A 13,223-nucleotide genomic window follows, 5' to 3' on the forward strand; every position below is an offset into this window, starting at 1 on the left:
AACTGGAAAGCGCATGCTTCCTATAGGAAAGGATGCAGAGCTGAGTTTCAAAAAATTATTTAGGGGCACCTGCGTGGCTCAGTCGTTAAGCGTCTGCCTTTGGCTCAGGTCATGATCCCGGGGTCCTGGGATCGAGTCCCACATTGGGCTCCCTGCTCAGTGGGAAGCCTGCTTCTCCCTCTCCCACTCCCCCTGCTTGTAGTTCCCTCTCTCGCTGTGTCCCTCTCTGTCAAATAAATAAATAAAATCTTAAAAAAAAAAAAACAAAAAAAAAATTATTAAAAAGGTTACCAAATGAGCAAGAGGAGAAAAGGGGAAATCCAATCTTACACTTGCACAGCCTTTTGAGTATTTCAAAATGCTGTATTACCTACATGATTTCAGTGAGAAAACTGAGGTCTGGAGAGGTTAAATGAAGCGTGAATATTTCATGGCTAGTAAATTCAAATTCACACTGAAACTCCTGCTTATAACCTAGCACAATGGTGTCCAATCCTTTGAAGTATAAGGACTTTTAAAAAATTTCGTAGGGGCACCTGGGTGGCTCAGTTGGTTAAGCAACTGCCTTCGGCTCAGGTCATGATCCTGGAGTCCCGGGATTGAGTCCCATGTCGGGCTCCTTGCTCAGCAGGGGGTCTGCTTCTCCCTCTGACCCTCCCCCCTCTCATGTGCTCTCTCTCTCTCATTCTCTCTCTCAAATAAATAAATAAAATCTTAAAAAAAAATTTTTTTTTCGTAAAGAATTTTGGGCGCCTGGGTGGCTCAGTTGGTTGGGCGACTGCCTTCAGCTCAGGTCATGATCCTGGAGTCCCAGGATCGAGTCCCACATCAGGCTCCCTGCTCAGCAGGGAGTCTGCTTCTCCCTCTGACCCTCTTCCCTCTCATGCTCTCTATCTCTCATTCTCTCTCTCTCTCAAATAAATAAATAAAAAATCTTAAAAAAAAAATTTTTTGTAAAGAATTTCATGTTCATACCAGAATAGGCAAATCTATAGGAAGAGAAACAGATTCGTGGTTGCCAGGGGCTGAGAAGGGGGAGGGGAGAAGGGGAAGGGGAGTGACTGCGGAATGGCTCCTGGGTTTCCATTTCAGGTGATGGAGGCACCACACTGAATGTACTTAATGTCACTGACCTATACACTTTTAAATTGTTACAACTGTAAACTGTACACTATTTACTACAATGAAAAAGCCTGAAAGACATAGTAACAGGTCTGCCTTTACAGAACATCTTAAAAGATTACAGACAATCTTAAAAGAATTCAATACTGCCTAAAATTACTATTTTATTAATCATAGCAGCAACATACTCTTAAAACATTTAGCCTACAACCTTTGAAGCACAAACCTGATTTCTTTTAAGTTCCCAAGGAGTTCATGACCCTCAAATCAGGAATCACTAGTCTATGTTCCTTCTTAAAAACACACAACAAGGGGCGCCTGGGTGGCTCAGTTGGTTAGGCGACTGCCTTCGGCTCAGGTCATGATCCTGGAGTCCCTGGATCGAGTCCCGCATCGGGCTCCCTGCTCGGTAGGGAGTCTGCTTCTCCCTCTGACCCTCCTCTCTCTCATGCTCTCTCTCTGTCTCTCTCAATAAAATAAAATAAAAAATCTTTAAAAAAAAAAAAAACACACAACAAAAAACTCTTCTTGATGCTTAAGGGGTAATGAGGTAATCTTACAGATGCTATCCGACCTTAGAAATTCCTAAGGGCCAGAGCATTAGATTTTTTTTTTTTTAAAGATTTTATTTATTTGACAGAGGAAGACACAGGGAGAGAGGGAACACAAGCAGGGGGAGTGGGAGAGGGAGAAGCAGGCTTCCCGCTGAGCAGGGAGCCCGATGAGGGGCTCGATCCCAGGACGCTGGGATCATGACCTGAGCCGAAGGCAGACACTTAACGCCTGAGCCACCTAGGCGCCCCTAGATTTTATTTTCTTTACAGAAGTACTGTAATGCATTTTAGACTACCCTCCTCCTTAAAATTAACTTGCCACTTAATGTACTTTATACATTTCTCACCATTCTCTCATAGTACATTTTAAATAGTTTCTGTAAGGATAAAAATAAAATAAGAACAACATAATTAGCAAATATTTACTATATCTGTGGAATTGTAAAATATATAAAATTTTGAATGGTCCCTGCCCCAAAGGAACCTGAAATACAGTTAAGAAATACAAATTCATGAAAACGTAAATACCAACAATTACTTCAATGACAACTTAAGACATGAAAGGAAGCACACAGCAACAGATATTGATTACTTGCCATAGGAACAGGAAGATAAAAACTGCTACAGGGTTTCAGAGAAGGGAGCGATTATTCCAGTCTATGGTGTATGGAAAGGCTCTACAGGAGAACTGGATTTTGAATGAGTTGCATCTTGAAGAGCAAGCAAGATTTGGGGAAGCGAGGCAAAAACAAGAGAGGATTAGAAAATCCCTCATTAAGCTTCATTTAATTCACTACTGCCTGCTGAATTCTCATTCTGTCCAAGGTACCAAAAATGCAAAGATAAGGCACTCTGGGTAACCCTTGGTCAATTTCCCTTTGTAGGCCTGAAATCCTTCAAAACATATCATACTGTACAATTAGTTATCCTCAACCCCCATCACATGGGAAACAAGTGGGATTGGCAAATTTCTGATGACCGTTGTTTTAAAATAAATCACACCTTAATCTGAATGCATTATTCCCAAGAGGTAAATTTCACATATTACAATGAACTCAATGTATCCTCTTACAAGCTTTCCATGAAAGAATCTCTTTCTAGAAGTATGTGTACTTACTAATTAATATCACCACTAGAAAATAGAGAGGGGCTTGCCCACTGAACACAGCTTGGACATGGAATAAAGGCAAGACTAGATATCAATAATGCCCATCACTGGGGTGCCTGGGTGGCTCAGTCGGTTAAGCGACTGCCTTCAGCTCAGGTCATGATCCCAGGGTCCTGGGTTCGAGCCCCGCATCAGGCTCCCTGCTTGGCGGGAAGCTTGCTTCTCCCTCTCCCACTTGTGTTCCTTCTCTTGCTGTCTCTCCTTCTCTCTGTGTCAATTAAATAAATAAAATCTTAAAAAAAAAATAATAATGCCCATCACTTCTGCCCCAAGAGTATAAAGAGGGGGTCAGAAGTCTCTCCACTTTGAAGCAGTACTGTGAGATTAATGGACAAAAGCACTTGTGTGCAATGATTTGTGTCCAAAAAGCTGGGTGGAGGTATAGACATCAGACAAAATTTCATTTTACAATTTTAACCCCATCTTCCAAGGGCTCAATTGGATTTGAGCTGGGTAAATCTAAATATCCCACACTGGCCAAAAGTCCTGGCCAGATTGCTATACTAGGGATTTTTCTGAGCTGAAACTAGGTAACAAAGTCAATCTTTTTCTGGTGGTATAAGTTGTGAGGGGTGAAACTGGGAGCCATAAAGCAGTCATGATTCTTGCCATGTGGAGAAAAGTGGAAAGTCATGCAGAAAAATCACCTACCTCTGAATAGTTTTAGTATAAAGCTACAAAATAAAAGAAGTTCATACTTTATCAGTCTAAAATATATCAAACCTTTACCAGGAAGAGAGAAAATGTTATGTTAGTATTAATGTTACTAACCTTGTTTGTTCTTGGGTTCAACATGAGCGTCTTGCCTTTTTCTTTTATGTGCATATGACGACATGCTACAGTACAGGGAGTAGCAACTATTCTTAACCGGGACAACATCTTTCCTTTCACCTGGGGAAAAAGAAGCAAATAAAGGATGAGAAACGTATTATCGAACTGCATGCACATCAGGTATCAGTTTTCAAAAGCAGATACAGAAAGCTTAATTTTCCACACTTGAAAAAGCTTTATCAAAGTAAATTTATGTTTCTACAAGTTGTAACCGTTGTAAAAAAAAAAAAAGTAATAATTGAGTGAAGACAATGACTGACTTTTCCTGACAATACTCTTAAGTCCCTAGTTAATAATCATTGCTATTTTGTATATACTGTATGCTACAGTGTGCTAAACATTTATTCTTTTTCTAAGCCACAAGTGTGGCAAGGCTTGTATCTCCCGATTATGAGAGAAAGAAATAAATTGAGAGATTAAGAAACAAGGTAACATCAGTAAACAAAGACATGCGGCCCATGTAAATGCATATGGGAGTTTAGGTTGAAGGTGGAAAAGTAAGTAACAGGAAAGCCTGCGGCATAAACATTCAGAGGAAGAGAAGCTTTTCAAATTCTTAATCTAGCTGTACAATTTTAATGTACTAATAATAGCGTTTTCATGTAATGTACTAAATATTTTTTGTTTTCATAAAAACCTGTTATTTAATATTTAAAAACATGCAAATTGGCTAGAAAACATGTTTTTGCCCTTTCACAACATCACAAACACATGGGAATTTTTCAAAATGGAAAACTCTACATAACACATTACACGTTAAATATTGAAAATGGGAATATAATAGATTCTTCTGCATATCAATTCTCCCACTCAAAATCACCTTGCAAAGCCAATTTATCTTAATCATTACAAATCATTGCAATTATCCGGCAATAAGTTTTTTACTGGAATTTTTATTTGCTTAGAAATCAAGGTTTGTATACGGGGTGCAGCAAACCATTACAGTGGGATTATTTTTTAAGTTAATTTTTATGGAAGTGAATTCACATAACAAAACTTGCCATTTTAAAGTGAACAATTCAGAGGGATTTAGAAAATCCATAATGTTGTACAATCCACCTCCACCTAGTTCCGAACCATCTTCACCATCCCAGAAGGAAACTCTACCCCATTAAACAGTTCTTCCCCTCCTCCAGTACCTGCAACCACCAACCTGCTTTCTATCTTTATGGATTTACCTATTCTGGATATTTCATATAAATGTGGTGCATAAATGTGGCCACAAAAACAAAAAATCTACCTGATTATAAGGACATCAAGAATCATGAGAGATGGGGACTGGGGTGGGAGGACAGGACAGATGTTTAACGGTACAAACTTGCAGTAAGAGTCCTAAGAAATAAGCAACTCCTAAAGATATAATACATAGTATAGTGAATACAGACAACAATATTGTATTATAATCATCAAACTTTCTAAGAGACTAGATCTTAATTGTTCCAACCACTAAAAAGAAATAATTACATAACATGAGAGGTGATAATTATCACTACAATGGCAATCATGTTACAATATATAAATATATCAAATTAATGTTATACACCTTAAATTTATACAATGTCATACGCCAAATATACTTCAATAATGATAATAAAAAAGAATTATGAGAGATATACAACAAAATAATTGGGTCACTCTAAAAAGTCAGTGAAAGACAAACAGTAAGGAACTACTGTAATTTAAAGAAGACTGAACATATGACAACTAAATACAAAACCTGAATCAAAAAAAAAATGCTATCAAGGACACTTATTGGGACAGCTGGCAAAACTGGAAGATATACTGTAGCTTAAATAAAAGTACTGTAAAATTTTCTGTATTTGATAATCATATGGAAGAGATATCCTTGTTCTGAAAACACAGTGAAGTCTTAAGGGGCCAAGAAGTATGATGTATGTAACCAAAGCCTTTCAAATCATTTCAAAATAAATTTTAAAAAGATTGAAATGGTAGCACTGATTATGTGTTTGTGTGGTTCTTCCAGGAGAGAGCATTATTTGTCAAAATTAAAACTTTGGTACCAAAAGACTGGATTGGTATTACAGTATATTGGTGAGGTAGGCAAATCTAAGATATAGTATGGAATACTTTTTACTTCAAATCAAAGACAATCTGAAAAAGTTTCATTTTGTAATCAGTACTTGTGGTATAATAAGAAATATATTAGGGGGAGCTCCTGGGTGGCTCAGTCATTTAAATGTCCAACTCTTGATTTCCACTCAGGTCATGATCTCAGGGTCCTGAAGTCGAGCCCCAAGACAGGCTCCAGTGGAGAGTCTGCTTGAGATTCTCTGCCTCTTGCTCTCCCTCTGCCCCCCCCCCAAAATAAATAAGTAAATAAAATCTTAAAAAAAAAAAAAAGAAATATATTTGGTTTTTGTCCCCAGTTTCTGGCACAGAGCTCCTAAAAATCCTTGGAATTTCCTGAATGATAGAGGAGTATTTTTTGTTATTCATAAGAAGCCACTTTTGATCACATTTGAGTTTATGGTCCACCTAGGGTGGACCACTACAAAGCTTCAGATAGAGCTAGTCACCAGCAACACCAAGTGATTAGAGTAGGAACTTTCTGCCCCACTCCAGAACCTCCAGAAAGGGAAGTGGGCAGGGCCTGAAGACTCTTTAACGAGGAGATCGGATGAGCTTTCATGTTGGTGGACACATCTAGGTGCTGGGGGGTGGCACACTCAGGGAGGGCAAGGAAGCTCTATGTCTCCCCACCCCCCACTCCCATCAATACCTAGTTCTATGTATCCTTCTATCTGTTCCTGAGTTGTAGCCTTTTATAATAAATCAGCAAATATAAGTAAAGTATTTCTCTGAGTTCTGTGTGCCGTTACAGAAAATCATCAAAACAGGAGGGGGTTGTGGGAAGCCTCAATTTATAGAGAGTTGGTCTGAAGTATGCGTCACAACCTGGGACGTGCAACTGGCATCTCAAGTAGGGGCAGTCTTTTGGGACTGAACCCTTAACCTATGGGATCTGAAACTATCTCCGTATGGACAGTGTCAGAATTAAGTTAAATTAAAGCAAACCCAGTCAGCATCTGCTGAGAACTGGATAATTGCTGGGTGTGGGGGAAAAAAATCCCACGTTTAGTGGCCAGAAGAATTGAAACTGCGAGTAAAGAAAATTAAAGTTTTTCCTTTCCATAGTTAACTTAAGAGCAGCATTCTAATATATGAAATCTATTTTCAACTCCTGGTTAAAGTTTTGCTTCTCTCCAATACCGAATTTAGTCTGTATAATGAAGATAACACCACTTGTCAAATCGACCTTACAGATAATTGTGATGATCAAATGAGACTATATGCAAAAAAGTATAATTACAGAATGTTTTATCACTGAAATTACTAGTAAGTGATAGAGAGTAAAATAAAATATAAAAGTAATTTTAATAGTGTCTTTAAAACAGTGCTAAGTTAAAAAAATTTAAGGAAAAAAAATCTGCCAAAACTAGAACCAAGGACTAAGAAATAGACAGGGAGGCTTAAATACCAGTAATGAGAACAATGAGAGGCAACAAGATAAAATGTTATGTTATGCAGGTGGGATGGAAGAACTCTAAGAATGAGTGAAGTAAAAACAGGAACCAAAAGGCAGGGCTTCTAATTTTTTTTTTTTTAAAGATTTTATTTATTTATTTGAGACAGAGAGAATGAGAGACAGAGAACATGAGAGGGAGGAAGGTCAGAGGGAGAAGCAGACTCCCTGCCGAGCAGGGAGCCCAATGCGGGACTCGATCCCGGGACTCCAGGATCATGATCCGAGCCGAAGGCAGTCGCTTAACCAACTGAGCCACCCAGGCGCCCAGGGCTTCTAATTTTTAATTAATATGTAAAATCAAGCTGCTTGCTTCCTTGACAGTTTCTGGGATACTGAGATATGCCTCTGGTTTCTCCCCCTGGTGTGTCATTCACATGGCCTTGCCCTGGAACTTACTCTCTGGTGTTTACAAACTGGACCAGGACAGAAACTGCTAGGCCACTGGCTGGGCTGCTGGAGACTACTCTCCCTGGCCCCCTACTTGGGATTAAAGGAGGGCAATGCAAGGGAGACAGAAATTGGAGGTCATGACTGGGTGCAAGGAGCACAAGCTCTGCAGTCAGACTGGAGTCTGAATCTGTACTCAGCTCATCACCGTTTTGGATTCAGTTGTGTCACCCAGGCATTCCCAAATGGTCTCTGAATTGGTGTTAGCCTGGACCACATTTTTCACTGGAGTGTAGCCAAATGAGAAAAATTGGGACAATGCAATACAGTCGTTCATAAAACAAAATTTATTCTCTTAATTTCCTGTTCTAATTATGTTCTTCCTACCTTTTTGGTGATAAAAATGTCTTTTCTTTTATGAAAGGATGGGGATGGTGGATTGCAATAGTTCTTAAAAGGGTCCTTAACCTTGACAGAATTAAAAGTTGGCAGTCTATGTCTGGTCCCAATTGTCCCCCTATACACACCTGCCCATCAAGTCCAAAGTCTGGGGACTGCCTTAGAAGTCAATGAAACAGGGGAGGGGAACTCTATTTTGCAGAGCTGTGTGTAGTAATGATGATATTTATAAAGTATCAAGCAATTAAGAGCTTTATCATCATCATAAAGAGCTTGACTACTTGAAAGTTTATTCAATAAAATCCATATCCAGGCAGTTTAGCAGAGTAGTCAAAGATAAGCTCTGGAATCAAACTACTGGACTTAAATCCTGGCTTGGCCAGTGCTAACTCTGATTTTGAATAAGTCTGTTGCAGTTTTCTCATCACTCAAATGGGGATGATAAACAACAGGACCTACTAATCAGGGCCATTTTAAGATTTAAATTAGATAATCCATGTAAGATGCTTATCACAGTGCCCTCTAAGTGCTCTATAAATGTTAGTTTTCTAAGCACTGTTAGTAGAAACAGACTAAGGTGGTCAGAAGGTGTCTTCTGAATGCCTGTTAGTCTCTGCATCAACATCTTCTACTGTGAAATCCTTATTAAGAGGCTAAAAGGATAGTCATGGTTAGCATTTATTTAAACTATTTCAAATCAAATCTCTAGGTCAGTAATGAGAATTTGGATGGTATACAGATCCAGGCAACATCAAATGTCATTCTGAACAACATCTACAGAATCAATATAGTATTTTTCATTACTTTTGAAATCTGTAAATATTGATCAAAGGAAATATACAGCCATATAATCAAAATAGTGACTTTATTTTTTTTTCTTTTTTTTATTCTTATGTTAATCCCCATACATTACATCATTAGTTTAGATGTAGTGTTCCATGATTCATTGTTTGTGCATAACACCCAGTGCTCCATGCAGAATGTGCCCTCCTCAATACCCACCACCAGGCTAACCCATCCTCCCACCCCCCTCCCCAAAATAGTGACTTTAAAATAAAAGTTAACTTTTTATAAAACAGATTTTTAGAAAATCAAATGTAGAGTGATTTTGACAGTATGGATTTTGCCCTCCTCCTAAAATTGATCCTCAGGAAACAACTATAGGTTTCAGTTATTATTTATCTTTTAAAGTATGACTGAATTTGGGGCACCTGGGTGGCTCTGTCGGTTAAGTGTCTGACTCTTGATTTCAGCTCAGGTTTCGATCTTAGGGTCCTGAGTTCAAGCTCCGAGTTGGGTGTGGATCCTACTTAAAAAATAAAATAAAATAAATAAAATATGACTATGTTTGTCAAAAATTCACCAACATAAATTATAATTTATTTTAGTTTAACTTAATATAAAAATTAATATAGTTTAAAATAGCTTATTGTTATAGGAAAATACAAGTTATGCCTCAGCAGCATTATAGGAGTTAATTTGCAAAAGCAATTCTCAAGTGGTAAATGAGTTTTTCTTTTATGAATTTTTAATGTGTTTCCATAACAACTGAATTATAAAAGACAAAAACATTATACATAAACACCTTGTAAGGCTGAAACCTGTAAGCAGTTCTTTCTCAGGAATAAGTACTAAGCAAGAGTATATTTAATTCTCAAGAGAATGAAGAACTTCTACAAAAGCATAGCCCAACATTTCCTTAAAATATGATAAAAGTTCTATCAGCATATCTGGGCTCTATGCCTAACTTTTAATTAAGTCTTTATAACTACCATAAAAGAGTCAAATACAGATTGCAAATCAAAGTTCAAAGCTAATTAAAGGTCCAACATTAGAAGGCAAGAATTAAACTGTTTTTTCTGTATTTCTGCAAACCATGTAACATAGTAACATGTAACTCAGTTAGTTTTAGTAGATACACAACAGATTATATATTCATCTATATTTTGTCCAAAATAAATATACACATAATAAACACATGGAGGAAGGTGGGAGGGGGAAGTGTGGGCAACTATTTCTTCTCTAACTTCCAGGATGCCTGGAAACTAAAGAATAAATTCATGAGTAAAGATGAAGATTAAAATTCATGAGGACAACACTGCAATTACTTTAACAACATGAACAATGCTTAAGAAGCAACAGGATTAAGACGGGGCTGGAGTCGTTGTGTTAAATTGCCTGTGTTCGAATCCAGACTTTGCCACCTAAAACCTGTGATCTTGTGAAAGATACTTAACCTTCTTAAGCCTTAGTTTCATTTGTTAGGTGGAAATAACAGTACCAGCCTCAAAGAGTTATTTTGAGATGATTCATGTACAGAACAATGTCCAGCCCATAACACAATTAATACGTGCTTCTATTGTTACCAATTGCAACACTAAAAGAAACAACAATGCTATTAACTATTCTGCTTAGAAGTGACTGCCACAAGCATTAGGAAAATAGATAAGGAGATAACGCATTTTGTAAGGAAGCACTACTGTTAAGATGCATTATTTTGATTATGCTTCTCATCAAAAGGCAACATGTCTTCTAAAACTGTTTTCGTAACCACGAAAGAAGGTCAATTCCAGGACCTCAAATGTAACACCACCACACAAGCAGAGGTGGTTATCACCAGCTTCAAAGAAACACCTGCCATTTCTGGTCAATTTATGCCATTTCACATGAATGGACAGAACTGTTCGAACCGCAGAACTTTCTAGCTTGCAGCAAACTTCCTTTAAAGAGAGGAACGAACGAACAAACGAACACACACACACAAAGCCTAACTCCTGTCATTAATTCATCCCTGCAGGAGCAGATTTGATAAAAGGTGTCAAGCCACAAAATCGGTCTTCAAAGGGCGCGGGAGGGAGCGACGCTCGTGGTCCGGAAGCCACTGGACCTCATTCAGGGCCAGCAAGGGGGCCGCCCTGGGACCAGCGAATCTAGAAACGGGCAAGTCGAGCCCCACAACCGTGCCCGGGCAAGAGCCGCGGACGCTCGTATCGGGGACCGCCGCGACCTGACCGCTCCCCAGCCCTCAGCCCGGGCTCGGGCGCCGCTTCCCTTCACCCCGCCCCGCCCATCCGCCAAGCGGGTCTGGGCCGGCCGCACGCGCGAAAGCCGGCGGCGGGTCCGCAGTCGGCTCGGCCGATCGGGCGGGAGTAGGCGGGCGCCCGCTCCCCTCGCGCAGCTCCCGCCCGGGCCCCTCCGCGCCAGGCCGCCTGCAACCGCGCGCTGCGCGGAGCCCTAGCCGAAGTCTCACCCCGCGACAGGTGGTGCTGCGGTAAGAGAGGCAGCGGGCCTGCCGCCCACACGCGCGATGCTCAGCTGCGGCCGAGTCCGGCCCCCGTCTTCCCCGAGCTTCGCGGAGCCGGCGCTAGCTCAGCTTCGCACAGGCATGGCCGGCCGACAGCCGGCGAGGCAGCCAGGCAGTCGGCGTAGGGAGCCAGCGAGCCGGGAGGCGGGCCGGCGCGCTCGGGGCGGAGACTGACGGGCGCGCGGACCAACGCGGAGGCAGAAAGCCGGCCCGGGGAGCGGGGCCCCGCCCACCACTTCGCGGCCGGCGCGCCCGGGTTCCTTCCCCTTAGGACCTGCCTTGGTCTGGTTCTTTGAGGTTACTGTTTGAGGACGAGCGCGCGCCAGTGTGGACGCGATCTCGAGGAATGCGAGAGGGGCCGTGTAGAGAAGAAGGAGTCCGGAGACCCAGGCGACGCCCGTTGTTCCACGAAAGGAGCGGGGGCTGGTTCACGGCGCACCCCGCATCTCCCGGGTTGCCGGGGTACTCCAGGGGGATGGCAGCGCGTTCGCGCGAGAAGAGGCTCTGCGCAGGCGCGGGCGGGCCGGGGGAAACCGCGGGTACCAGACTCCCAGCCCCAGGAGGCGAGAGGAAGGCTGGGAGTCTGGGTCCTTCGTGGACAGCGAGCGGAGGCAGACAGAAGATGAAGGAGAGATTAAGAGCTGGATACAGGACAGGTGGCTGGAGAAGCAGAAGAGGGGGAACGCAGGAAATGTGAGGCCTCTGCACTTAAGGAACGCTTTCTATCTCTGAGCTATTTTTATGTGTCTAGGCCTCGATCTTCTGCAGAATTCTTTGCCATTCTCCTCACCTGCTGGCACAGTTACTGGCTCGCAGGGAATTTACTAATCTCTATCATCACAGTCACCATAAACAGATGTTCAATGTCCTCTCTCAGAAAAGCACTGCAACACTAAATTGTCATCTTGAAAGCACCAGGGACTGTACTTCAGTAACCCTTTACCCACTCACGGTTATGATATTGGAGGATTTTTCTTCACTTTTTTTCAGAAAAATCTTATCACCAAAAATTCTTTGCTGTAAATGAGTTTGTGTACTTTTAAAGTATGGTAATGCTAATTTTATTATTTTTTAAAGATTTTGTTTTTAAGTAATCTCTACATCCAAAGTGGGGCTCAGACTCACAACCCCTAGATCAAGAGTTGCATGCTCCATGGACTGAGTCAGCCAGGTGCCCCTGGTAATGATAATTTTAAAGTGAAGATGTAAAGGATACAAAAAGAGTCAAGGAAGATGGAATAAGAAAACTGAAAGTGATGGAAATGTAAAATAGAGAAAATTGAGTGAAAGTAGAGAAAAGTGAGTTGTCACTTCCTAAACGCTGACAATTACGGGAAATCTGGAGCAACTACGCCACTGTGAACATCAAAGGGCGGGCATGTTTGGGAACACTATAGTTAGATGATAAATGATAGGTATGGCTGCTATAGTAACCACCACAATAAAAGGACTGTAAATAAGCATCACCTAAAATAACCCTGCTCACCAGAAATTGTCAAGAACATCAAACTGAATGAGGGAAACTTCAAAAAGTAAAAGTGTCATAAATGCTTCATTAGAAAGACAGTTTGTCCTACATTAGAATAACCCTGGTCTGAAAAGTTGTAGAGAGCTATCATGGATGGAACTTATTTTGGTTGAATTGAGGTCATTTCATTCCTTAAATGAAATATTTGTTACTGTCAAGAAGGCGAACACTGCTATTTGGCTGGCCCACCCCAATTAATTTATCCTGAGTCACTTTGGTGATTGGTCTGAGGCTTCCTATCCAAGACAGTAACATATGGCTATTGAGCACTTGAAAGGTTGCTAGTTTAAATTGAGATACACACTGAATATGAAAACAATACAAAAAATAAAAAAAAAAAAGACTGTAAAACATGTACCTTGATTTTTAAAATATTGATCACC

At 40.8% G+C, this 13,223-nt stretch overlaps 1 protein-coding gene across 3 annotated transcripts in view; it reads right to left on the bottom strand.

Moving 5' to 3' along the window:
- Window positions 1–11,784, bottom strand: part of ME2 (malic enzyme 2) — a 74,582-nt gene extending 62,798 nt beyond the window's left edge. The window contains exons 1-2 of one of the 3 annotated variants that reach the window (XM_064577585.1): window positions 11,259–11,454; window positions 3,616–3,735 (exon numbers count right to left, since the gene is read on the bottom strand). In XM_064577585.1, coding sequence (XP_064433655.1) covers window positions 3,616–3,723 — 108 coding nt within the window. In that variant the 5' untranslated portion in view covers window positions 3,724–3,735; window positions 11,259–11,454. Of the gene's footprint in view, window positions 1–3,615; window positions 3,736–11,258; window positions 11,455–11,590 lie in introns of those variants that run through there. The other 2 variants (XM_064577584.1, XM_045886692.3) reach the window with 2 other exon arrangements.
- Window positions 11,785–13,223: the final 1,439 nt, after the last annotated feature.

The sequence above is a fragment of the Mirounga angustirostris genome, unplaced genomic scaffold (assembly GCF_029215605.1).
Source record: "Mirounga angustirostris isolate CCGP_5_RB_7025 unplaced genomic scaffold, mMirAng1.0.hap1 SCAF_14, whole genome shotgun sequence".
Taxonomy (NCBI): domain Eukaryota; kingdom Metazoa; phylum Chordata; class Mammalia; order Carnivora; family Phocidae; genus Mirounga; species Mirounga angustirostris.